The sequence below is a fragment of the Cnephaeus nilssonii genome (genome assembly GCF_951640355.1).
Source record: "Cnephaeus nilssonii genome assembly, chromosome: 5".
NCBI classification, from domain to species: Eukaryota; Metazoa; Chordata; class Mammalia; order Chiroptera; family Vespertilionidae; genus Cnephaeus; species Cnephaeus nilssonii.
The window spans coordinates 73,375,721-73,403,495 of record NC_137076.1 but is presented as its reverse complement, the minus strand read 5'-3'; the positions used below and the strand labels follow the sequence as shown (position 1 = coordinate 73,403,495).

The 27,775-nt window shown below is 39.2% G+C and overlaps 1 protein-coding gene across 3 annotated transcripts; it reads right to left on the bottom strand.

Annotated features, from left to right (window-relative positions):
• On the bottom strand, positions 1–27,145 carry LYRM7 (LYR motif containing 7). Of its 3 annotated transcripts, XR_013813580.1 has the most exons (7): positions 27,076–27,145; positions 18,264–18,336; positions 15,795–15,865; positions 10,625–10,706; positions 7,074–7,191; positions 2,169–2,998; positions 1–2,110 (listed from the first exon to the last, which is right to left on the bottom strand). XR_013813580.1 is itself a non-coding variant. In XM_079772293.1 (6 exons), the coding sequence occupies exons 1-6, from the start codon at positions 27,091–27,093 to the stop codon at positions 2,986–2,988; spliced, it is 375 nt and encodes a 124-aa protein (XP_079628419.1). In that variant the 5' UTR covers positions 27,094–27,145; the 3' UTR covers positions 2–2,985. The 3 variants fall into 3 exon arrangements, 2 of the variants coding, with proteins under 2 accessions (XP_079628419.1, XP_079628420.1); XM_079772293.1 differs by having other exon boundaries at positions 2–2,998; XM_079772294.1 differs by lacking the exon at positions 7,074–7,191 and having other exon boundaries at positions 6–2,998.
• Between the last annotated feature and the right edge of the window lie 630 nt (positions 27,146–27,775).

Genomic DNA, 27,775 nt, shown 5'->3' with positions numbered 1-27,775 from the left:
TGCCGCTTCCCAATCAGCTTAAAAAGAACACATCCTCAGACTGAGGGGGGTGTGGGAATGGCTGTGAGTCAAATAGTTCTACAGTCATCCCTGGGCTGATGTGGACTGTCGAGTGGAGTATTTTCTTGGTAGATGTCAGCATGGGATTAAATCTCAATTGGGATCTGTACAAGAGAAAATGGGGAGATACGTGGAGGCCTCCCAGAACAAAACAGAGCCGGTAAATGGTGCTGAAGCTTGAGGGCAGGAGGGGTTTCAAGAAAGTTTTTTTTAAAGATGGGAAATATTTCAGAATGTTGAATACTGTTGAAAAGATAATCTAGTGGAGAGAGGGGAAACATATTTGGTAGTAAAGAATATTATAGGAGTAAAGTCCTTGACTAGCTAAGAGGGTTAGAGTTATCCCAACATACAGTTGACTGTGTGCCGAACCCCTGTGCAATAAAAAATCCATGCATAGTTTTTGTCTCCTCAAAAACTTAAGTTGTCCCTTGGTATATGCAGAGGATTGGTTCTAGGTCCGCCCTTCCCGAACAGATAACAAAATCCATACGTGCTTAAGTCGCCTATATGAAATGGTGCAGATCAATGCATACAGTCAGCTCTCCACAACCACAAATTCCTGACCATGAATCAAAAACTCTATAGGTATTTACTGAAAAAAATCACTTATAAGTGGGCCTCTGCCATTTGAACCCATGCTGTTCAAGGGTCAACTAACTGTATAGTGACTTGGGATATGATAAAGATTGCTTTATATGAAATCAGAAAAAGGATGATCTATTCAATAAACGATGCTGAGGCCAATTGTTTTGTCATAAAAAATGATATAGATTCTTCCTTCATATCATAAACAAAAATAAATTCTAGATGGCATAAAGGCTGGAATATAAAAAGCAAAACTTAAACATTCAGAGGAAAATGTATTACAACATGTTTATGACTTTGGAGTAGAGAAGAATTTCTTAAAAAGATACAAAAGCAAAATTAATAAAGGAAAATATTTTAAAAAATGGATACACTAAAATATACTCCTATACTTCAGGTTTATAATAAACAGAGTTAAGAGATGAGTCACATATTGGAAGAAGACATTTACATCACAGATAACCAACACAGGATTAGTATCCAGAACACACATATATTTAATTTTTATGTAGGTATGATTTCCATATATACAATAATACACGTGGGAAGTAGCAAACCTTTTGACATGTATAATCCATTCCATAGACTACTAATTTCCTAAAAAATACTAGGAAGCATTAAGGGTAGTCTCTGGTTTAAGTGTTCTACATCTAAATAATTTTGATAATGTTCTGATCTCCTAAAATTATTTTTAATTATTAATTTTTTTTTTTTTAGTTTAATGATTTTCAGAGGGAGAGGAAGGGGGAGAGTGGGAAGAGAGGGAGAGAGGGAGAGAGAGAGAAACATCAATTTGAGAACACAACATCCATCAGCTGCCTCCTACACACCCCTACCGGGATCAAGCCTGCAACCTGGGCATGTGCCCTTGACTGGGAATCGAACCAGCAACCTTCTGGTGCACAGGATGACACCCAACCAACTGAGCCACACCGGCCAGGGCTTAATTATGAAATTTTATATCCTATGTTGATATACCAATATGTTTTGCCAACAAAGCATTGAGAATCTTGTAAAATCCTGTGTTATCATTGAATGGGAGAATCAATCAGAGAATGGGAGAAAACACACTGTTCACTGAGTAAAACAAAATGGTAAAGATACTCATAAAAGAGAAACAAAAATAATATTAAACACAATTTATAGTTACCACCATTAAATGGTAGAATGCTAGACTATTTTATAATACTGCCAATCTCTTCAGGGATGAGAAATGTAGAAGAAAAGCCATTTAAGTTTTAATGATTAAAAATGAAGAGGATGCAGCCATATATTACATTTTTACAATAAAGCTTCACTGTGGTCTAATTAAATGCTAATTCTACGAAGGCTATAGTTTGACTAAGGGCCACTATTTATTTAAAAAATTAGGATTTTTTATTCTACATAGGTGATACTAGGTGATTTTGATATTTTATCATCTATTTTCAGAAGACTGATTAAAAAGTGTCTTTTTAATACTCTGGTTTCTCTTCAGATCGCATAAATCTTTCGCCTTAAAAAAGTGTCTTTTTAGGAACACAGAGATATTCTCTATCTGTAAAAAGAAACTGTATTACTTGTTAGCTACAGAAACCATTTCAGTGCTTCTGGAAACAAGGGCCACTTTCTGTGAGAGTTGGCACACACTGTGATTGTCAAAAAACTTTTTATTGATTTTACAGAGAGAAAGGAAAGGAGAGAGAGAGAGAGATAGAGAGAAACATCAATTTGTTGTTCCACTTATATTTACATTCACTGGTTGATTATTATATGTGCCTTGTGCAGGCATCAAACCTGCAACCTTAGAGTATCAAGACAATGCTGTAACCAACTGAACTACCTGGCTAGGGCCACACACTGATATTTTGACCAATGTAGTATGTTTGGGACTAAATGCCAATTTAATCTAATGGTTTCATTTCACATGGGAGGAAAACCCATCAACTTGCCAAAACACAGCATTCTCAAATAGTTATAATAAGAGCAAAATATTCATCAAGGTCAAAGAAAAATAAATATGATATATTTCCCTAAGCATTTATATCACTTGGTAAAGTTTTTTTTTTTTCAATGAAAATGAAATATCTTCTTATCTAATGTTCTTTAGAAATACTTAGCTATGGCCTGAAGTTTTCAGCAATGTCTTTTAAATGGGAAATTTAATTATAAAACTATACTCTAACTGACTAATTTTCACCATGCCAATTCAGAGAAAAATATCTGCATTTCTAGGACTTATGTTGCAGTTATATATTTTAAAATTAAAAATTATAAAGACTTGATTTTATCCTAGAAATTCAGTGCTTCTGAGTTGGTGTATCACAATATGGCACATTTTCTAAAAGAAGGTCTTTCCTAGGAACCAATTCTGAAAAACAAAACAAAACAAGAAAGGAATAATTAACATCATTAAAATTAAAAAAATTAAATGCTAATATGCTTATTCCCCCTAAAATTTATAACAAGAATATATGGAGTTTTAAGGCAAATCTTCCAGGGATATTTTATTTCAGTTAACTTCAAAGGTGGAGTCCTTGATTTTAAATGGAGACAGTAGGATTCTCATTTCAAATTATTATAAAAACATGTATGACCAACTTTACCCATTATCACTTATTTACTAAATATAACTAATTAAATAACCAACCAGAATTCAGCTAAAGCACATTATCAGCCATTTTATTACGGATTATTAATAATTAAGACCATCAACTGGAAAATGTTTTTATATGACTTACTATAGAAAAGGCAAGATGGCTTTCATAATTTAAAGATTCTAAATTTTACATAACAGTGGTTTTCAACTGGGGGCGTTTTGGTTGGTCATACCAACTGAAGAATGCTACTGGAATTTAGTGGGCAGAAGCCAGGGATGTATAGAACAGTAATGTACAGCAAAGAACTATCCTGGTCAAAATGTTAGGAAACAAACAACTCTTTACAAGTTCAAGAAGATTGAAATCATATCAAGCATCTTATCAGATCACAAGAGCATGAAACTAGAAATCAACTACAATATAAAAACCTCAAAACATTCAAACACATGGAGGCTATTTAGTATGTTATTAAACAACTAGAGGCCCTATGCAGGAAGAGGCCTTATGCAGGAATATTTGTGCAAGAATGGGCCTTCCTTCCCCTGGCTGCTGGCACCGCCTTCACTCTGGCTGGAGCCGCCTTTTTGCTCAGGTCTGGAGCCACCTTTCTGCCTTCCCATGCTGCCCAGAGGCCCTGAGCGGCTGGGGCAGTGTGGAATGCCTGCGTCGTTGCCATGGTGATAATGCAAGCATCCCGCCCCACCCCGCCCCCTCGGTGCCTGCATATGCAAATTAACCTGCATTCCTTGGTGGGTTAATTTGCATGCTCATTCCTGATTGGCTGGTGGGTGTCGCGAAGGTACGGTCAATTTGCATCTTACTCTTTTATTAGTGTAGATTAATGGGTTACTGATAAGATTAAGACAGAAATAAAAAACTTCCTGTAAACTAATAAAAATGAACACACAACAACACAAAATCTATGGGACACAGCAAAAGCAGTCCTGAGAGGGAAGTTCATAGCATTACAGGCCTATACCTCAAGAAATAAGAAAAAGCTCAAATACTAGTAAACATTCTAACCCTACAACTAAAAGAATTAAAAGAGAATAAGAAGAAAAGTCCAGAGTAAGTAGAAGGAAATAAATAATAAAGATCAGAGTGGAAATAAATGACATAGAGACTAAAAAAAAACCACACAAAATATTAATAGAACCAAAAGCTGGTTTTGAAAAGATAAACAAGATTGATGAACCTTTAGCCAGACTCATAAAGAAATAGGAGAAAGGACCCAAATAAATAAAATCAGAAATAAAAGAGGCAAAGTAACAATTGATACCACAAAAATACAAAGGATTGTAAGAAGTTGCTGTGAACATCTATATGCCAACAAACTGGACAACCTGGGCCAAATGGACGAATTTCTGAAAACATAATTTTCCAAAACTCAATTGGGAGTAATCAGAAAACCTAAATAGGCTGATAACAAGTAATGAAATTGAAGCAGTAATGAAAAAAAACTCCCACCAAACAAAAGTCCTGGACCAGATGGATGTATAGGCGAGTTTTACCAAACATTCAAAGAAGAACTAACACCTATCCTCCTCAAACTATTCAAAAAAATTCAAGAGGAAAGACTTCCAAGCTGTTCACCCTTTTCAGCTACACACATGAACATATGCCCTTCTTCCCATATATAGAAATATCCGTTTACTATCTGACCTCTAAGATTTCATCCTGATTCAAATCAGGGATTTCTGTCTGATGTCCATTAGGTCCACATGGCATATACCTGTTAGACCATAGTAAAGAATAAACAGGATACAGCAATAAAAACCTGAAATGGGAAACACATGTCAGTCTACTCCACAGAAAATCCTAAATCCTGGTGGACAGGAAGGGCAAGGACTAGCTTTTGACAAAGCAATAAATTCTATAGTCAACCCATCTGGCAGTACTTAATCCTGTTTCCTGGGAGACCCAAAGAAACTCTCTTGTCCACTGTCCTTCAAGGCTCCTTGTTCATCCTCTTGGGTATCCTACTTACCTAGAGGTAGGGATATTGGGGAATATGCCCTTATTTGAGGCTCTGAAGCTTTCATATAAAGAGGTTGTTTTTTTAAAAAAATGGCAGCAGAGTAGGAGGATGCTGCATGGACATGCTGCCAGGAACAAGCTGGAATTAAAACTGAAATAAGAAAAGGCTTCCTGAAAAATCAATGGAAAACTCACAGGAGAGAACCCTGATACCCAAAGACTGAAGGTGGAGATGGCATAGAGACTGGTAGGAGGGGCGGAGGCGCAAAAGAGCTGGCTGGGCACCCACAGACGGCAACTGAAGTCCTGAAGAGATATCTCAGCTCTGGAGGGGTGCCACTGAGAACTCTGGGGTCTAATCCCGAAGCTGGGCTCCCCAGCAGAAGCATCAAACTGAGGAGGGTACCCACATAACATCTAGCTGTGAAAAGTGGTGGGGTGCTGTCTGCCAGGGAGTGGCAGCTGAAAGTTTGGGCACCCTCTTATAGGGCCAATGCACAGAACTTCCCTGTGGAGCCACCCACCTTGTGCTCTGGCAGAGGGAGAGTGAAGTGGACTGGAGCTGTGAGAGCAGAACCCAGGACTGGGCACTCGGGGGATAGGGCACAGAAGGCAGACACCCTAAGTTTCCTGGGCTGAGTCATTCCCTCACGCAGTGGAGGACATCTTTCCCACATAGATATCTGCATTGCCTGGGGGGAAGACAGTCGACACACCCTATTGGAAAACACCTTGCCTTGAGGCCACTTAAGAGATTAAAAGTAACAATGATCCTCCAGGCAGGAGCAACTGCCCCATCCTGTTGAAAAAACTCTCACCACACCTGAGGACGATTGCCTAGGGCAGTGATGGCGAACCTATGACATGCGTGTCAGCACTGACACGCATAGCCATTTCTGATGACACGTGGCTGCTGAGGCGGCCACATGCCGAGGATGAAACATTTGCTGCTCCTGAGGATGAAACATTTGCGAAATAATGTTTTTTCCTCAAAGTGACACACTACCCGAGTTATGCTCAGTTTTTTGGCGAAGTTTGACACACCAAGCTCAAAAGGTTGCCCATCACTGGCCTAGGGGCAATTCAACTGGGAATCCTATTAGTCTGTAGACAGAGGCAGTCTCTGGAGGCTTTTGAGTCTTTGCCTGATCTAATTAGTCAGAAACAGCCTTTAACACGGTCCTGCACTAGAGATTGAGAGGTATAGAGGATCTACCTAAAACACAGTCACAAACCCAGACAACCAAAATGAGGAAACAAAGAAACAATCCCAAAGGAAAGAACTAGTGAATTCTCCAGAATTAGAGATAAATGAAGCAGAGATAAGAAATTTATCTGAAACAGAGTTCAGAGTAATGATGTTAAAAATGCTCAACAGTATGAAAAAAGATATAGTAACTATGGAAAAAGAACAGTCTAAGATAAAGAATGACATAACACAAATAAAGAACACATTGGAAGGAATACACAGCAGATTAGGGGAAGCTGAGGACTGAATCAGGGAATTAGAAGACAGAGTTGAAAACATCACTAAATTAGAGAACCAAAAAGAAAAAAACAATTAAAAATCAGGAGAACAGCTTAAGGGAGCTGTGGGAAAATATGAAACATATCAAATTTAGAATAGTAGGTGTGCCAGACGAGGCAGAAAGAGAGAAAGGAATAGAGAAGGTGTTTGAATAAATAATGGTAGAAAACTTCCCTAACCTGGTAAAGGAAAAACTCACACAAGTTCAGGAGGCACAGAGAATCCCAAACAAGAAGAACCCAAACAGACCCACACCCAGACACATCATAATTAAAATCCCAACAATTAAAGACAAAGAGAGAATCTTAAAGGCAGCAAGAGAAAAGAAAACTGGTACCTACAAAGGAGTTCCCATAAGGCTGACACCTGATTTCTCATCAGAATCCTGTTCAGCAAGAAGCTGGGCTCGCTGCTCCTTAGTGCTGCCTTGGAGGCAGGAGAGGCTCCCGCCACTGCACCCTACAGGCCAGAAGGGAATGTCATGAAGTTCTCAAGGTAATGGAAAGCAAGGATCTGAGACCAAGATTACTATATCCAGCAAGGCTATCATTCAAAATAGATAGTCAAATAAAGAGCTTCCCAGACAAAAAAAAGGATAAAGTTCATCACCACCAAGCCAGCATTACCAGAAATGCTAAAGGAATCGCTGTAAGGGATTGCTGAGAAGAAGAAACAGAGAGAGAAACCTAGCCATACAAAATTAAAATGGCTATAAATAAGTACCTCTCAATAATAACCCTAAATGTAAATGGATTAAATGCTCCAATCAAAAGGTGTAGGGTAGCTGAATGGATACAAAAACATAGACCCAACTATATGCTGTCTACAAGAGACACACCTCAAAACAAAAGACACACACAGGATGAAAGTGAAGGGATGGGAAAAAAAATAGTCTTTAAAAGCATCATGCTAAGCAAAATAAGCAAGTTGGAGAAAGATAAACATCATATGATTTCACTGATTTGTGGAATATAATGAACAACATAAACTGATGAACAAAAATAGAGCCGGGGGGGGGGGATATAATAATAGAAGTAATCCTGTTATTTATAGATTTTTAATATTTCCTACAACCTTTATGATATCATACCATGTTAGTACAGTTTTGGTAATATTATTATACTTAAAATACTCTTATTCTTGAAATCCTAAAGTTTATTGCATGTAATATTATTATATGTAAGATCATTTTTCTTAAATAATTGGTGTTTATTGCATGTAACATTATCATATTTAAAATAGTTTTTCTTGAGATATTAATGTATATTGCATGTAACATTATTATATTTAAAATCATTTTCCTTGAAATAAAAAAAAAACTGAAAAAAAAAAAGTAGAGCCATCATGGTAATATAATAGTTAAGAGGTCTGAGTATTTTAAGTATCTCTGTTGCCAATAACTATATTTAAGTAAATCAACCTGAAATTTTGTGTCCTTGTCTATAAAATTAAAAAAAAAAAAAAAAAGAATTCTTTCAGCCCAGCCAGCATGGCACAGTGGTTGAGCATTGACCTATGAACCAGGAGGTCTCAGTTTGATTCACAGCCAGGGCACATGCCTGGGTTTCAGGCTCAGTCCCCAGTGTTGGGCATGAAGGAGGCAGCCGATCAATGATTATCTGTCATCATTGAAGTTTCTCTCTCTCTCTCCCTCTCCCTTCCTCTCTGAAATTAATAAAAACATATTTTAAAAAAGAATACTTTCAAATCAATAGTAAAAAGGCAGATAATTGCCAAGAAAATGAGCAAGAGACTTAAACAGCCATTTCATAAAATAACAGGCCATTAAACAACTGAAAAGGTGCTGATACCTCATTAGTTATCAGAGAAATGCAAATTAAAATCACAATGTAATACCGTTACACAACTACCAGAAAGACTAAAATTAAAGAGCTACACAGTACCAAGTATTGTTGAGGATATAAAGCAACTGGAGCTCTAAGATGCTGCTGTTGGAAGTGTAAATTAGTCTAACCACTTGGAAAACTGGTTAGCAGTATCTACTTAAACCTAAATTCTATATAATAAAACCCTAATATGCAAATCGACCGAATGGCAGAACAACCGGTCGCTATGACGTGCACTGACCACTAGGGGGAAGACACTCAATGCAGGAGCTGCCCCCTGTTGGTCAGTGCGCTCCCATAGGGGAAGCACTGTTCAGCAAGAAGCTGGGCTCGCTGCTCCTTAGTGCTGCCTTGGAGGCGGGAGAGGTATAGAAGATCTACCTAAAGCTACGGCTGGTGGGCTCACAGCTGGTGAGCGCAGCGGCGGTGGCAGTAGCCTCTCCCACCTCCGCGGCAGCTCTAAGGACCCCTCGGGGGATGTCCACCTGCTGGCTTAGGCCCACTACACCAGGGTCCCAGATTGTGAGATGGCGCAGTCTGGTCTGAGACCACAGTGCACAAATGTCGTGCACTGGGCCTATAGTAAACACATAATCCTTTTGACCGGGAAAATTCACTGATATCTCCAAGACATGCATTATATTTGTATTAGTAAAAAATGCATTATATTTTTTAAACTACAAAACATACATAGAATATTCACAGAATTATTATTTATTACAGTCCAAAATTAGAAATGACCCAAACAAACAATAGTAGAATGAATAAAGTGTAGTATACTCAAACAATATTTATAGAAATGTTGTTGTACACAATAATATAGATGATTCTCACAAAAATAATGTTGAGAGAAAGAAGCCAGATAAAACAGTAATGCTGTATGATGTAATTTATATAAAGGAAAAATATTTATTAAGTTAAAAATTGATAGTGTTAAAAGTCAGGACAACGGTCTTGCTTGTGGGGTGGGGATGACCGGGAGAGACAAAAGATCATGTGGGGTCTTTTGAGGTACAGGTAGTATTATATAGCTTGGTATGGAAGTTGGTTACATGAGTATTTCACTTTGTGAAAATTCAGTGGGCTATACAGTTATAAATTGGGCACTTTTCTGTTTGCACGTTATACTTTAAAGAAAAAAGCTTTTCAAACACTGCTAATGTCATCTTCTTTGTTGTTATTGTTGTCCCCAAATAAACTTTAGGGAATAAAAACAAATCCCATCCCCTGATTGCTCGCCTGGTTGCCTGGCGCAGAGGGAGGCCACAGGTGGCAGCAGTGGCGGGGCGATTCGGGGAGGGGCCGGCCACTCGCCATCCCCAGATTGGCCCGCCAGGGTTGCTTCCCACAGAGGGAGGCCACCGGTGACCGCAGTGGGGTGATTCGGGGCGGGGCCGGCCGCTCGCCGTCCCCAGATCAGCCCTCTGGTCACCTCCTGCAGAGGGAGGCCAGACTGCAGCTTAAGCCTGCTCCCTGCATGTTGGACATCCACTGAGGGCTCCTAGACTGTGAGAGGGTGGAGGCCGGGCTGAGGGACCCCTCCGAGTGCACGGGTTTTCATGCACCAGGCCTCTAGTATAATATAAAATGAGATTCTGCCAAAGTCCCACCAGGAGTCCTGAGGTATAATGAAGGATCCTCTACTCTATTTTTATTTCTTATAATCCCAATTGTTCTGAATTAAAATAACTCTAATCATAGAATAAAAGGTAGAGAAACAGACTTAGTCTAGGTACGTGTTAAATGGTACTAGAAATATTAAGAACCCCAAATAAATGATAAAAATAGTCATACTGTCTTTGTAACTGTAGTTTTGTAATATAATCAGTAGGTAAGGTTTTTTAAAAAATTTAAAAATAAAAAATCTGATAAAACAGTTTCATACTTCAGTATTTTTAAATGGTAGCCTTACAAATATGTGAAATATATACCACATTGTCTGGCAAAATCAAGCTCTTTTACCAATCAGCATTAAAAGCACTGTAATTGCTCAATATTTTAAAACACATTGCAATCAGAAAACATTTTTCTTTCATTTTACTTACTCAGTGTATTGTGGTCTGTGTGAATACCTTGTATAACAGATGTTCTGAGCAACAATTCCACATCGGAACCTATTTTTATTAGCTGTTAAGAAAACCAAACATGGAATAAATCCTTCAGGTGTTTTTCAGTGGTTCATACAAATGTACTGTTTTTGAAAAGTATAGGTTTACTACAAATTTTTTATATAATAATCTGCCTTTAACTTTTTATAACCATTCCAAGTGTGCAGAAAGCTCATACAGGCATATACTTTTAACTTTTAACCACCTGTTCATATTTTGACCCCAAACAGGTTTAGAGTATTTTTTTTTTGTATATATATATTTTACAATGTGTTTAAAACACATAGTTTTTTTGGGGTGGTGGTGGTGAATCTTTCTTTTATAGACTTGGATGTTCTGAACACTAGAAAGAGTATTGGATTAGGAGTCAGAATACTTGGATTCCAACTCTGGTTCTGTCATTAAGTGTATGGCCTTGGTTTAATAACCTACTCCGAGTTTCAGACCTCATTATCTGCAAAATGAAGAAATGGACTAGAACAGCAATTCTCAATGCTATAGACCCCTTGAGCCACCTTAGACCCTTTCAAGCGACCCATGATGTCAAATTTATTTTCATAATACTAGAGCCTAGACCCTTCTACACTGAGTTGTGAGAAGTAGAGTTTTCTCTATGAAATACCATTTGTACTTGAATGAACCACTGACAGGCAGACAAACTATGATTTTTCAGATTTGGGTATTTGCTAGATTTTTTTTCTTGAAAATGAGTGAAGTGAGGAGGGAAATTAACAGAGCAATTTCCCTCCTCACTTCACTCATTTTCAAGAAAAAAAAAATCTAGCAAATATCCTATAAGACCATGGGATGAGGAGTCATGGAGGTTGTGAGCAGAAGGACAGAATATGCCTTTAAAAAAAAAGGTTCACTCTGCCTTTAAAAGTACTGAGAACAGGCTATAGGAATTTAGTGCAAAAGAAGGAAGATCCAGTAGGAGGCTGTTGTAACAATTCAGTGAGAAATGATGGTAACTTGAACCAGGAGGTAATGATGAGGAGGATGAGAAGTGGTTGAATTCTAGGCATATTTTGGAGGTTAAGCCAATAGGATTTGCTGCCAGATTAAAGTGTGAGAGAAGGAAAGCAGTAAGACAGCACGAAGGATATTGGTCTGAGCATCAAGAGGAGGGAGCTGCCATTAATTGACATGAAAGCCTGTGGGAGATCAAAATCTCACACCCTGACAGACTTGAGAAGCTGCTTAGCAGGGTAGAGAAAGGGAAAAAGAGGGTCTCCTCATTGGAGGAGGTGCATAAGCTGAGTGGAGTCCTAGTTCTAAGGTTGGGAACAAGGTTAGATGAGGAGCAAGGGATTAGAGGAGACCAGGAGATGGTGTGTATGAACTCTAGAGCTGAAAAAAATTTTTTTTAAAAAATATATAACTTCCATTGGACTAATAGGAACAGAGTTCCACATTGAAACTAACCTTTAAGGAATTTATCACTTGGTGATGTATAGTTTCAAAGAATATTCACTATTTTTGGAAAAGGCTATTATATACTCCTTTATCTTTCCAACTACTTATTTGTGTGAGACTAAATTTTCTTCATAGACTTCAACCTAAAAAACACATTGAATGATAAAATATAGCTGACTTCTATTAAGCCAGACATGAAAGATATTTGAAAAATGTAAAGCATGCCATTCTTCTCACTAAATTATTTTGAAAATGTAGTTATTTTTCATAAATAATGTATTTGTTAACATGTAATGGGTCTATTGTTTTCAAATGATTCAATCAATATCTATTTTAAATTTCTCAGTTTTAAATTCTAATATGGTAAATACTGATAAGTATAACACATAAACAGCACTTTTTAGGGTACTCAATTTTTAAGAAGGTAAAGGGGTCTTGAGACCAAAAAGTTTGAGAACTGCTGGTATAGAGGATGCTTAAGTTTCCTTTTGTTGCCAAGTATAACAAACCATCTAATTCTAATACATGACAACATAATTATCCAAAAGCTACTAAATATTTAACATATGAAGAGTTGTAGAAAGTACCATATGTATTTATATATAACAAATATCTAATTTCTAGATTGCTTAATGTTAAATTAGTACTCTAAAAGTAAAATGAATTTGAGAGATTGTTTATTTTCTTTATTTTTTATTTAATAAATCTTTATTGTTCAGATTATTATAATTGTTCCTCTTTTTCCCCCCCCATAGCTCCCCTCCACCTGGTTCCCACCCCACCCTCTGCCATTACCCCCACCCCACTGTCCTCATCCATAGGTGTATGATTTTTGTCCAGTCTCTTCCTGCACCCCCATATCCCTTTCCCCCCGAGAATTGTCAGTCCACTCCCTTTCTATGCCCGATTCTATTATAGTCACCAGTTTGTTCTGTTCATCAGATTTTTTATTCACTTGATTTTTAGATTCATTTGTTAATAGATATGTATTTGTTGTTCATAATTTTTATCTTTACCTTTTTCTTCTTCTTCTTCCTCTTCTTAAAGAATACCTTTCAGCATTTCATATAATACTGGTTTGGTGGTGGTGAACTCCTTTAGCTTTTTCTTATCTGTGAAGCTCTTTATCTGACCTATAATTCTGAATGATAGGTCAGAATTATTACTGGGTAGAGTAATCTTGGTTGTAGGTTCTTGCTATTCATCACTTTGAATATTTCTTGCCACTTCCGTCTGGCCTGCATAGTTTCTGTTGAGAAATCAGCTGACAATTGTATGGGTGATCCCTTGTAGATAACTAACTGCTTTTCTCTTGCTGCTTTTAATATTCTCTCTTTGTCTTTTGCTCTTGGAATTTTAATTATGATGTGTCTTGGTGTGGTCCTCTTTGGATTCCTTTTGTTTGGGGTTCTGTGTGCTTCCTGGACTTGTAAGTCTATTTCTTTCATCAGGTGGGGGAAGTTTTCGGTCATTATTTCTTCAAATAGGTTTTTAGTATCTTGCTCTCTCTTCTTCTGGCACCCCCATAATTTGGATGTTGGTACGCTTGAAGTTGTCCCAGAGGCTCCTTACACTATCTTCAAATTTTTGGATTCTTTTTTTTTCTAGTTGGGTGTTTTTTGCTTTTTTATTTTCTGGTTGGGTGTTTTTTGTTTTTGTATTTCAAATCTTTGACTCGATTCTTGCAATCCTCTAATCTGCTGGTGGATCTCTGTATATTATTTTTTATTTCAGTCAGTGTATGTTTAATTTCTAGTTGGTCCTTTTTCATATCCTCGAGGGTCTCACTATATTTATTGGCCTTTTCTAGAAAATTCTTGAAAAACCTTATAACTGTGGTTTTGAACTCTATATCCAGTCATTTGCTTTCCTCCATTTCTTTCATTTGTGACCTGTTTCTTTGTCTCCGCATTTTGGCTGCTTTCCTGAGTTGATAGAGTGGCTTTGTGTGCTAGGTGTCCTATAGGGCCCAGTGGCTCAGCCTCCCCAATTACCTGAGGTGGACACTCTTGGTGCACCCCTTTGTGGGCTGTGTGCACAGTCTTGTTGTAGTTAAGCCTTGATTGTTGTTGGTATCACTGGGAGGAACTGATCTCCAGGCCAATTGGCTGTGACAATCAGCTGTGTCTACACTGGGAGAATTTCTGTGCTGGAGACACCCTTATGAGACAAGACTTGCAAAAGCCTCTGTGCTCAGCTTGGATGAAGTGGAGTCTCAGGGCAGAGAAGACAGTATGAGTCTGGGTCCCCAGAGTCTCGCCCGAAACTGGAGTTCAGAGCAGTCAGGAGCTTTTGTCTCCCTCCCAATTGAGAAAGTCAGCTGCGTACTCAGTTGCCAGTTCTCTCCACGCACACGTCTCCGTACCTCTGCCTTCTGCAGCTCCTCTGAGTCTCAGTGTGCTTTTCTCTTTCCTTCTAGTTGTAGAATTTCCACTCAGCCAGCCTTCCTGTTGTTCTGGATGATGTCTGTTTTGTCTTTTAGTTGTAGTTTTGCAATTGTTGTGCGAGGCAGCAGTTTAGGTGTTTATCTATGCCGCCATCTTGGTTTTCCCCTGTAGTTCATTTTCTCAGTTTAGTTGATATAAACAATTTAAAATGTAAAAAATCTTAAAAGTTTAAATCATGATTTAAAAATTTAGAAATTGCCAAATTGTTACCAGTCTACTGAATAGCAAATAGGACAAACCTCCATATGTACCTTTTAACTTCTATTCAATTCATGACTTGAGTCTAATGTCATCTTAACTTCTACATGAATAAAAATTTCATAGTCCCTGTTTGCCCTATCATATACGTAAGGGAAATCTTTCCCCTTTTTATTACAGGGATAGAAATTCTTAAGCTATTTCATTGTCTCACTGGCTTATTATAGATATTTACTATTTCAAAAATACATTTTTCAAAATATAAATGATTTTCATAAAATTTTAACATTCAGAAATTCTGTTAAACACAGAAGAATTTCTCTAACTTATACTTTCCTTTTTATCAAACCAATTCTTGGAATCACAACTACCCCTGCAAATAGTTTTCCATTTTTCATTTTCTTCCTATGGTCCTTTCCCTATATTTATCCAAGGTTAGAAACAGGAATACTTAGGAAGCTCAAAACTGAGACAGTGTATATACGCAGTATGATTTTATACAGGAAACAAAATCATTGTGAATTTTTTCAATGAATATGCATTGGGAGTACTAGGGAGTTCACAGACTGATTTCAGTAGACTGTCTTAAACTAAAATAAGTGACTAAAATGCAAATATTAAAGGCAAACCAAGAGTGTTCATGAACTGTGGCTGGTTCACTTCCATTGCCAAGACAGGAATTAAAGAAAAAAAAATCTGTCTTGTTGAGCTAAATGAGTAAGTGTTTCCCCTATAGTTCTGAGTTAACATAGCACTCATTCTTTTCAGTTTCAATGAGAAGATAGCACTTCTGTGGGTGACTGGGTTGATTCAGCTGCTCTTGTTTTAACCAGGGTTACCATTCTTCTTCTTTTTACCAGGCAACTTGTTTTCTTATGGTTGTAGGCAGATGACCCAGAGGAGGTGAGCCATACCAAACAAGTGAAGGTTATTTTTAACTATCGGGTTTTTATTTCACATAACCCCTCTATTTTCATCATTTCCTCTAGTTGCTAATACAATTTACAAGCATTTTATTGTAAAATTGAAAAATTCAATTACTGTACCTCTTCTATTTTCTTAGAAGAAGTTTCATTTTTATTACTTTTGAATTCTTCATTTATTTTTATTCTGGCTGCTACAGAAAGAAAAATACATAGAGTTACTTGCTTTTCTAATTTATTATTCCTGCCACAATAATTTACATGTTATTCATTATGAATGACTACTTCTCTAGTAAAGGAAACAGTTTTGCCCCATGTAAAACAAAGTATAAAAATCAGAAATTTATTAAAGAAGTCTCTTGGAGAGCTTATGACAGGCTGGCAAGTTTGTAATTAAACCTAATATAAACCTTCAGTACTCTAATACTTTTGTTTCCTGTTTTTCACTTTCAATTTCATTTGTATACTTATTAGATTCAATAAATCAATGTAATTCTTTGTTTCTATAAATCTAAGAATTTAAATTAAAATGTTTTTAAGATGGCAAAACTCAATACTTAAAGCACATTAAACCAGACACACATACACACATTAACATAAAGATATAGCAGCTCTGAGCACTTTGGCTGACATGTAAAGTAAATGATAAATAAAACTTTTGTTCATGTACACCACTGAGACTTCACCATCATTACAGTAGCATAATTCAGTTTAACCTGACAAACTGCCTTATTGTATTGCTGTAAGCATTTAATGGAATGATCCATATAAAGTGCTTAGTAAACATACAATGTTACCTGCTCTTATAATTACTTCACTTAAAAACATTTAAAGCAACAAAAATATGCTATTTTGATGTGAGAATAGTCATAAAATCTTCCTTCTATGCTTCCAGAATTTCAATATGCAAGGTGGTTAGAGTTTAGGCTTTGGAGCCACGCTGCTTAGGCTGAATCCTAGCTCTACTTCTTACTAAGTATAATGTGGGGCAAATCCTTTCACATTTTTTAGTTTCTTATCTGAACAGAAATCATACAGTAAAATCATGATATAATGGACTAATTCGGGTGAGGCAGGGTGTCTGTTAAAACTGACAGTCCATTTTATAATAAAACTAGAGGCCTGGTGCACGAAATTTGTGCACAGGTAGGGTCCCTAGGCCTGGCCGGTGATCAGAGATGATCGGGACTTCCGGCTGCTGGCTGGGGCCTTCCTTCGTTCTGCAGCGCCCCCTGGTGGTCAGTGCACAACACAGCGAGCGATCAAACTCCTGGTCTCCCGGTTGAACTCCCAAGGGGACACTTTGCATATTAGTCTTTTATATATATATATAAGATAGACAGGTTTTCCAAATTTAAGTTAAAAAATTGACAAATATAGATACATTTTTGTAATTAAAATTAAGTATGTATGAAAGTTTAATTTCACAGAAAACTTTTCTATATGTATGACTGTAATTTTAAATTTATACTAAATAGGTCTAGTAAATGTGTGCATTCACCAGTCACTGTGAATAAACAAATGCACACGTCTGGGCTTGGCTTAGCTCACATTGGAAGATGGGTGGCACATGTTAAAACTGCTGCAGAAAGTCACGCCATGCAACAACAGAACCAATTACCCCGTGGGATGTTTCAAAGGAAAAACAATAAAAACTTACCCTCTAATGCTCTGGTATCTGTGATCAAATGCTAATCATTTGCTGAACATTGTTTACGAGAGGTGACTCTTGGATTTAAATATGCAGACTATGGTTGTAGATATGTAACATTTATTTATGTTGGTGAAATTACTAGTATTTTTCAAACATATGGCCTACTCATTAAAATTTGTTAAAAATAATAAATTTGTTAATAACAAATTAACAAAATAACAAATTTATAGATTTAATTATAAGCAAATCTTGGTTTAAAGCATTTTAAAATTAATAGGGTGTTAAATTAACTTCACATATGACATACAGGCTAGAAATTTTTCCATTAAATCCTAATTCTGTTAAATCAATCTCTGCAAAATTGAGGGTTTACTGTAATAGCAACTACATCACAGTGTTATAATAATAAAATGAGGAATTTGTATAAAGTACAATATAAGGCATATATTTTAATATTCAAGAAATTATTTTTGGTGAATTACAAAAACTAGAATTTCCTGGGACAGTGGAGACACTTTACTTAGGTTAAAGAGGTTTAGAAATGTATGAGGATTGGAACTGAACATGACCAACACAGAACCAAGTAAGACAGAAATCACTTAAAACTGTGAAATACTAAATGTGGAATTGCTTGGAATAGATTCTCTTTCTTAGCTGCTGTCACTTCCAGAATGACACAAGGCATTAACGATACGGTAGTATCTAGTCCTAGAGTGCGTGAAATTGTGATTATAAAATAGAGAAAGGACTTGAATTTTCTTTAAGTGTATACTCCACAAAAAGTGTAATGTAAACTAATCTTTATAACACATAACAACATTAGGGAAGAGGTAGTGAAGGTCATTCCCTAAGATGAGGCTTGGCTATATAGGGTCTCTTGGATATATGAGCAGCATCTGAAGAATGGACTTGTTCCAACGGAAAATTAATAAACTTACCTTCTAATGCTCTGGTATCATTTTTAAAAACTTGTTGTCTGGTCCTGTGCAGTGTTTTAAAGAGCTGTAAAACCTATCAAGAAAATCAGAACTTAGACCGCAAAAGAAAAAAATCACATTTTACATAATTAAGTAGCTGATGAAAACCAGAGTTTGTGGAAATACCTTTACATTGATTATTTATCTTTAAATTAAAAAAAAACACTTTATTTACAAAAATAATACAAAGTTCTTTGAAACAAAACAATATAAAGGTAGTTAAAAAGTTAGTAATTCCCCTGCAAAACCAGTCTGCCAAGGTAAACAACTTTACCAGTCTGGTATGTATTATCATTTTTCTTAAGATATGGAGGCCTTCTTTTGTTCTTTTTAAAAAACACACATATTTTATTGATTTTTTACAGAGAGGAAGGGAGAGGGAGAGAGTGTTAGAAACATCAATGAGAGAGAAACATCCATCAGCTGCCTCCTGCACACGCCCTACTGGGGATGTGCCTGCAACCAAGGTACATGCCCTTAATCAGAATCGAACCTGGGACCTTTCAGTCCACAGGCTGACGCTCTATCCACTGAGCCAAACCGGTTAGGGCCTTCTTTTGTTCTTAAAGTGAGGCACATACTAGTATACACAAACTCATGAACTTATTAAATCTTAACAGAGCTCATAAGGAAGATGTTTTGGGTAATTCAGGCAAGCTCAATTGTGATTTCTTAAAAAATAAGTAGAATGATGACACTTTTGATTATTACAAGAGTATGTTAAAAAATGGAGAGAAAAGAGCCTGGCACTTTGGTAGGAGTCAGATTGTGAGGAGGATTTAGTGATAGACTGAGGCCACCTCACACTTCTTTAAAAAACAAAACAAAAAAGTTTCGAAAGGCGGAGACTAGCCATAAAGAACCCAGCCCCAAACAGCCAACCCTGTCTGGAGGGCGGAAACTCGCTCCAAAGAGCCCAGCCTCTCCCAGAAGAACCGAGCCCAGCCCCTAAGCACCACCTATTCTTCCAGCAGGCCCAAGGAACCCAGACTGTGTGTCAGAGTGATTTCCACAGGCACCTCTCCTTGTGCGTCAGCAGCCCTTTCAACCTCTGGCTCCTAGGCCAGAATGCTCCCTTAAGGGTCCTTCCCTAGAAGGCAATCTTGTGGAGACCGGGGCTTCCCCAGGGCCCGGATCAATATGATATTAATGGACCTACCCCTGAATAGCTCAGCCAAGGCCTAAGAGGGGAATCTAGTTCCAAAGGGCTGACACTAGCTCCGAAGTGCCGAGCCTAGACTCTAAGACCCAACCTAGTCCCGAATAGCCAAAGTCAGTACTGAAGGGCGGGGCCTAGCCAAAAGCCACCTCATACTTTTTCTCCTGTCTTCTCAATTTTAGTGATGGAAGACACAGACTTTCTCAAGCCAGAAATTTTAAAGTCATCTCTAAAGCCTCCTTACTCTTCATGTGGAAACTTTAGGATGTCTAATTTTTGTATATCCACCATAGCCCCAAACTATTTAAGTTCAGACGCTCCCCATCTGTTTCTTAAGAGTACTTAAAAAGATTTGTCACTCTGCCACCCTACCCTCCTTTTCTCCAGTCCATTCATCAGATAACATCTAACATTTACTGAGTATATCCTGTGTGCAAGGTACTGTTTTAAATATTGTATATATTTTAGAAAACCTATAACTTCAAAGGCATACACCAAAACAGAAACAGGAAACAAGGAGCAGAAAACATAAAGACAAACAACTATACTTAAATCCCAAGTTATTGCAAACATGCAATAAAAACAAAAAGAAAAAATTTAAAAGGAGGCTTTAGGCTCTGGCTGGGTGGCTTAGTTGGTTGAAGCATCAGAAAGCTTGAGGTTCTATTTCCAGTTGGGGCAGATGCTTGGGTTTTGGGTTTGATCCCTGGTCAGAGAGAGTGTGGGAGGCAGCCCAATTGATGTCTATCTTTCACATTGATGTTTCTCTCTTTCTCTCCCCCCTCTCTAAAAAATCAATAAACATATCCTCAGATGAGGAATTTTTTAAAAAAGGAATGTTCAGAAACTCCCAAAAGCTTATGGATATCAAATGAGTAAGAGCAGAGGTTAAGTTGACAAATAAAAATTGAGAAGAGAAAAGATAAGAAAATTAAGAGAGTGATCTAGATGGCTCCAACAAGAGAGAACAGAGAAAACAGAAATTAAAAGGGAGAATAAATTAAGGAAATTTCACCAACTAAGCTGCTTGAGTTAGTAGATTGAAAGGGCTCCACCAAGTGCCCAACACAAAACCCATACAATGGCTCATGATGTAAGCTCAGCACAATGCTAATAAAAAGAAAAATCTGAGAGAAAAAAACCAGTTCACATACACTGGGTATGTGATCAGAATGGTACCTGACTTCTCATATCACTGTGAGAAGACAATGGTATATTATATTCAAGTTTTGAAAAAAAATCCAGCTTAGAACATTAGACACAGTCAAATTATCACTTAAAACAAGGGCAAACACAACTTTTAGAAATGCAAAGTCTCATATGCCATACACCTTTGCTTGGAACACTACATGTGTTCCACCAAAACAATGGATGAACCACTAAAGAAAAAAGCATGAGAATCACCTGTCCAACAAAGGAGAGGCAGAGATAACAGTAAAGGACAAATATAGGTCAGCATTTGTGCAACCAGCTGAGAAAGCAACTAGTCTAGACTACAGAAAAGGCTGAACTGATTCAGAAAAGATGTTACTAGAGAAAAAATAAAACTGGTAGACATTAGTTTGGCTTAGAGTTTGGGAACAGATATGCAGGAAACTAACCAATGATAAATACAAGGCAGTTATTAATTTCAAGAAAATATAAGGATTATTAATTAAAGACAATGTAATCATACTATCTAATAAAAGGGTAATATGCAAATTAACCACCACTCTGTCACAAAGATGGTGGTGCCCACTGCCACAAGATGGTGGTGCTCAGTCCTCTCAACCCTGCCAGAGTCCCCCAGTCCCAGGGGGGCGGCCGCTGAGAGCAGGCAACGTGAGCGGCCTGGCGGAATGCTTGCTTGTTGAGGCAAGCATTCCACCCCGGCAGCGGAGGGCCTCTGGGCAGCGGGCATGGAGCAGCCGGGAGGAGAAGGAGGGGGGAACGCTTGCGTCGTTGCCCTGGCGATGAGACAAGTGTTCCACACCTGGCTGCAGATGGGCCTCTGGGCCGTGGAGAGCCTCTGGGCAGTGGGTGTGGAGCGGCCAGGCCCCGCAGAGAGCTTCTGGCGCACGGATTCGTGCACAGGGCTACTAGTATAGTTATATTAGCGATCTCAGCTGTGGATAAATTTTATATAGTCAAACAATATCAGAGACAAAAACTGATTCACCAAAATGTGTATATTGTGAAGAATAGGGTGTAAGGGGAAGCTTAGTCCTCAACCTCCAATGTTAAAAGTCAACAAATAATATCTCCAAAGAGAAAATAAATAGTAGTTTAAGCATGTTTAGAAACATGGAAGTAAATATCAGAAGGAATAGCTAAAATGATTAAAAGCTCCTATCTCTGGAGAGCAGGAATTAGGAGTATGTAGAAGGAAGTAGATACCTACTGGCATTTGTGTAACATTATTTCTTTCTTTTTAATTCATTTGCATTTGTCACAACCTTTTTAAAGCAGAATGTGACTTGAGCACTACATTTCTATCCACAAAACTTGCTCTGAGTTACTTTCAAATGGCTTTACAACATGCCTAGGTGAACTTATAATTTTGCTACTCTAAATAATACTTTTCTTTAGAAAACAAGCTCTATGGATAGTTACCCCCATCAGATTGGTTCAGCTTAGTATACTAATTTCTAGAGGCCATACATGCAGTTGATAAATACAGAGGATAGAAGGTTTAAGAAGTAGATCCTAGGGTAGTGACACACCTTTTGAGCTTGGTGTGTCAAACTTCGCCAAAAAACTGAGCATAACTCGGGTAGTGTGTCACTTTGAGGAAAAAACATTATTTTGCAAATGTTTCATCCTCAGGAGCAGCAAATGTTTCATCCTTGGCATGCGGCCGCCTCAGCGGCCGCGTGTCATCAGAAATGGCTACGCGTGTCAGTGCTGACACGCGTGTCATAGGTTCGCCATCACTGCCCTAGGGGATGAAAGTTGTTTTAACCATGTTTATCTCAAAACATTTCAGTGACAAAAGATTTGGTCTACTAAGGAACTCACTTGAAAGCTAAACACTTTAGAGTTAGACCATAATGTTAACAAACACATCTCACAACAAACATAACCTCATTCTGTTAAAATAAGCCGACATGAAACTAGAAGAGAAAAACTAGTTCTGCTTAGAACCAACATCTTTGATTTCAGGTTTGTCACTGGACTAATTTTCTTCTTTTTTAAAATATATTTTTATTTATTTTAGAGAGGAAGGGAAAGGGAGAGATAGAAACATCAACAATGAGAGAGAACCACCTATCGGTCACCTCCTGCATGCCCCCGCTGCGGGTTTCAAGCCCATAACCGCAACGGGGGTCTGTGCCCTGATGGGGAATCGAACTATGACCTCCTGGTCCATAGGTCGAGGCTCAACCACTGAGCAACACTGGCTGGGCTCTTCTTTTTTTTTTTAATCTTCCTCTTTCTCTTCCTTTTCTTCAGCCTCATCATCACTGACTTCTTTACCACGTTCTTCTCCCCCAAAAAGTAACGGAGTAGCCAATAAATTGAGAGTGTTTTTTCACAATCTCCTTTATCTTTCTCTCCTCCAAATACTTGGTCTGGTCTTCTTTCAGATTCAGGATGACCTCTGTTTACTGTGTCAGTCCTAACTGTGAACAATCTTACTGGGGAAGGCTCCCAGACATACTGCTCATCATTGTTATATTTGGTAATTATGGGCATTTTTTCAGCAACCAAATAGGCTAATTACAACCTGACACCATAATGGCCAATCCCAGAGATATCCGCACCAGCCTGCAAAGCTTCCATGAATGCTTTGGTCCCAGACTTGGCAATAGTACCAAGATTATTGATCAAATCAGCCTTGGCCATTCAATTCCAGTATCCATGACAGTGAGAGCTTGGTCATATTTGTTTGGAATGCGGATAATGTGCAGCTCTTTCCCAGAGTCCAGTTTACTGGGATCTGACAAGCTTTCACAGCTGATATTGTCCAGTGGATCTGATGAATCTGAAATAAATTCCCTCAGAAATATATCTTTATTCAAGTAGAAAATATTGATGATCAGTGACATCAACTGGCCAATTTCTACTTGAAAGGCAAATGTCTCAACCTCTTCCCCCTCCATCGGTTGGTTGTGAGTCTGGGTTTCCTCAGGCATCTCAGCTAAGGGGCCACTTGGGCTCCAAAATAATGCAGCACCAGGACGAAGAACAACTAGCCAACTATTTCTTAATCTTTACTACACATTTATCACCTTTATAAAAACTGAAAATTGTATTTTAAATGAGAAAGGGAAAGTATACTATCAAAAAAGAGAAAAGACATCTCACAGAATGGGAGAAAATATTTGCAAATCTTATATCTGATAAAGGGCCAGTTATCTAGAACATATAAAGAACAACTCAATAATAAAACATTTTTTAAATAGGCAAAGGATTTGAATAGACATTTCTCCAAAGAAGACAAACAAATGGCTATTAAGGCCAAAGAAAGATGTTCAACATTTGCCATTTGGGAAATACAAATTTAAATCTCAGTGATACTACTTCACTCCAGTAGAAGGGCTACAGTAAAAAAGATAGTAAAAAACAAATGTTGACAAGAATGTGGAAATATTGGGACGTATACAATACGGTGGGAATGTAAAATGGTGCAGCCACTTTGGAAATGTTTGGCAGTTGCTCAAAAATTAAACAGTTATAATATGACCTGCCTGGGTATATACCAAAGAAAAATAAAAATGTGTATTCACACAAAACTTATACATGAACATCCATAGTATCTATTCATAATAGTGTCAAAAATTAACCACCCAAATGTTCATCAACTCATAAATGGGTAAATAAAATGTGGTCTATCCCCAAGACATATTGAAGTCCTAATCCCTAGCACCTACAAATGTGACCTTATTTGGAAACTAGAGGCTTGGTGCAAGAAATTCATGCACTCAGGGGTGGGGGCAGCGTCCCTCAGCCCAGCCTGCACCCTCTCGGCCTGCACCCTCTTCCAGTCTGGGAGCCCTTGGAGGATGTCTGACTGCTACAGAGGCAGGAGAGGCTCCTGCCACCACTGCTGCACTCACCAGCCATGAGCCTGGCTTCTAGCTGAGCGGTGCTCCCTCTATGGGAGCCCACTGACCACCAGGGGGCAGCTCCTGCATTGAGCGTCTACCCCCTGGTCATCAGTGCATGTCATAGTGACCAGTCGTTCTGCTGTTCGGTTGATTTGCATATTAGCCTTTTTATTATATAGGATGGCGTCTTTGTAGATATAACTAAGTTGAGGTCATCATTATTGCCTTGGGGCTATCAGAGCTACTATCACGTTGGAGTTAATTAACTTTTATTAAAAAGTAGAAAGCTCCTTGGCTCTGTCGCACAATGGATAGCGCATTGGACTTCTAAAAAGCAGAAAGCTAAGTCACATATCGTCTTCTCTTTCCCATTTACTTATTCTGATTTGACAAATTTAGGCAGTGTATATAGAAATGTATTTTTCACAGATCAGTTTGAATCTGACATTGCCATTTATTATAAGCTTGGACAAGTTACTTAGACTTTTTGCCTCAGTTTTTTTTTTTTTTTTTTTAATAATCAAGTAATTTTAAGGGTGTATGGTATAATTTCTATACTAGGTTTCACTGTAGTCATTATTTATCTACTAGAGGCCCGGTGCACAAAATTTGTGCATGGGGGGGGTCCCCCTCAGCCCAGCCTGCACACTCTCCAATCCAGGAACCCTCGGGGGATGTCCAACTGCCGGTTTAGGCCCAATCCTGGTGATCGGGCCTAAACCGGCAGTTGGTCATCCCTCTCACAATTCAGGACCACTGGCTCCTAACTGCTCACCTGCCTGCCTGCCTGATTGCCTCTAACTGCCCCCCCCCCCCCCCCCCGCTGGCCTGGTCATCCCCAACTGCCCCCTGCCCCCGCCAGCCTGGTTGCCCCTCACTGCCCCCCTCTGCTGGTTTGGTCGCCCCTCACTGCCCCCCCCCCCGCCCCCGCCGGCCTGGTTGCCCCACGCAGCCTGCTGTTTGGTTGTTTGGTAGCCCCTCACTAACCCTCCTGCCAGCCTGATTGTCCCACGCAGCCTGCTGCTCAGTTGTTTGGTCGCCCCTCACTAACCCCCCGCCAGCCTGGTCGCCCCACTCAGCCTGTTTGGTCGTCCGTTCAGTTGCGATGGTCGCTTAGGCTTTTATAGATATAGATGCCTTCTAAGTCTGGGTTATATACTCTCCTGAGTACATCCCAGCATTGGGCACTTACTACACTGTATGTTAATGGCTCACTTGTACCATATTTCTTCAAAGGCTTCTTGGTTACCTTTGTATCCTCCACACTTGGCATGGGTGTCTTCCATACATTACAGGCCTGGCTAAAAGTGTTTTTGGAATGAATCCTTTCATTTGTATTCAAGTTTTCCAAGCAATTTTCCATTTCAAGAACTTTCCATATGCTACTTCCTCTTTCTGGAATGGTCTTTTTCTCTCTTCTCCTACCTATTTCTAATTAAACTTCACATCTCAACCTAACTTAAACTTCTATGAAATATTGTTTAGCATCCCTCCAGATTAAGTTAAATCCCAATTATATGCACACAAAATACACTATTGTAGCTCAAAGCACTTAATACAATTCTAATTAAGTAATTGTTAAAAGTCTCTGACCTGCTAGACTTCTGTATGAAGGCAAAGGTGGTCTGTTTATTGTTGCACCCACCATGCCTTAATAGTATAGGCTAAATGTTGGGTCTTAGGTATTACTAATAGCTATTATGTAAACTCAATAAAAGTTTAAAATGAATAACCCTTTACAATTGTTTCTACTGGTGCTGGGATATATATTAAACCTTACTGAGAACGCCAAGTTCCGTAGTAGATGAGGCATTGCTTGGCGGCTACCTATTATTGACCATAGCATTGCTTTTCCTCACTGTATTGTAGCAGGCCATTTCCCCCTTCCAATGCCTGTGTTTCAGCCAGTGACAGGGACAGGTCTCAACCTGCCATGCTGATGTTGAAGGTTAGGGATGGCCAGTCCATGAAATTGTGCACCGGCCAGGAACGTGTAACAGTGGCGAGAAATGAACCTGAGACCATGTGACCCCGGCAGGACCATTGCTTCCCAAGCTCATTCAGAGAACTCGGGTCTCTGCTCTGTGTCGCGGAGTGTTACCTTTGGTAAGTGAATGTGCTGATGTCCTTGGTTCCTAGACCTCTGTGTACCTTCCAATTACATGACGAGACTACACCTTTCACCTCATCGGGTGCTTGGGGCGCGGGGATGCCTTTAGCGTCCCCTGCACTTCCCAAGGACGGGAAACGGGTCCCTCAGACGAATGCTCAGTGGGGAGATGAAACGCGGGCAGAGCTCAAGTCTGGCATTACTGAACACACTCGGTACCCAAGCCGATTAAGAACTAGGAACCACTGGTGCCCCCCAGCCCACTTCCACACCTGCACAACCCGAAAACCAGCCATTAGGGTTGGTCACCGACTCCTCGGGGGCGAAGGCCACATCCTCCGTGGAGGGCCTGAACCCCAGTTACAGGACTCCAATACAACTTTCGTCAGGCTGCGCTCTGAACACCCTCCTCCCCCACCAGCCCCCGCTCTCCCCTGTCGGCATCGCACCCAACACCTCCCCAGGCCCTGTCACCTTGGCCGCCTGACCCATGTTTCTCCCACAGCGGCAGCTACCTCTTCAGCAGTCTAGTCGCCCCGCCTCTCGGCAATCAATCACGGCCGGGCGTGCGCAGGCCAACTTCCTAACGCGCTGCAACCAATCACCAAGCAGCATCTCTCCGTAGCCCCGCCTTGCAAGGAGAGCAGGGAGAGAGTAGTTTGCTGAACCAGTGACGTCTGGTAAAACCGCGAGAAGCCGCCGTGGCCAATTACTGTAACCGTAGAGAGGAGAACGGAAATCACCTGGACGCCATGTTAGTTAGGGGCAGAGTCACTTCCGGCTACTTCTGCTGCAACCCTCTGGTGGCGGAGAGTGGATTGACATTTAATAGATGGCTTAGGTACCAACATACCATACTGTTCGCTACCTCCGGTTTCGGGACTGAGTTCATTTATTAAAGAACTCTCTCTCTCTCTCTCTCTCTTTTTTTTTTACGTTTTCCAGTTGCGTCTGTTCTTGCAAAAGTGCATAAATAAGAGCCAAGTCATAACAACTGTAGCGAACAGACATTGATTGGAACGCTGACTCCCAAAAGTGCTATGCATGCATTCTCTCATTTAATTTCCCCAGAAGGTTCCGCTGTTACTTGCTTAAGACCTCAGGGCTAGTAGATGGTGGTCGGGGATACAAATCTCTATGCCTAACCTGAAGGCTTAGTTTTACCCTCTACACA

Coding starts and splice junctions, on each gene's coding strand:
- LYRM7 (XM_079772293.1), bottom strand. Junction 15,866..18,263: donor TGATACCAGAGCATTAGAAG/GTAAGTTTATTA, acceptor TTCTTTCTGTAG/CAGCCAGAATAAAAATAAAT. Junction 10,707..15,794: donor CTTCTAAGAAAATAGAAGAG/GTACAGTAATTG, acceptor TTTTCTTAACAG/CTAATAAAAATAGGTTCCGA.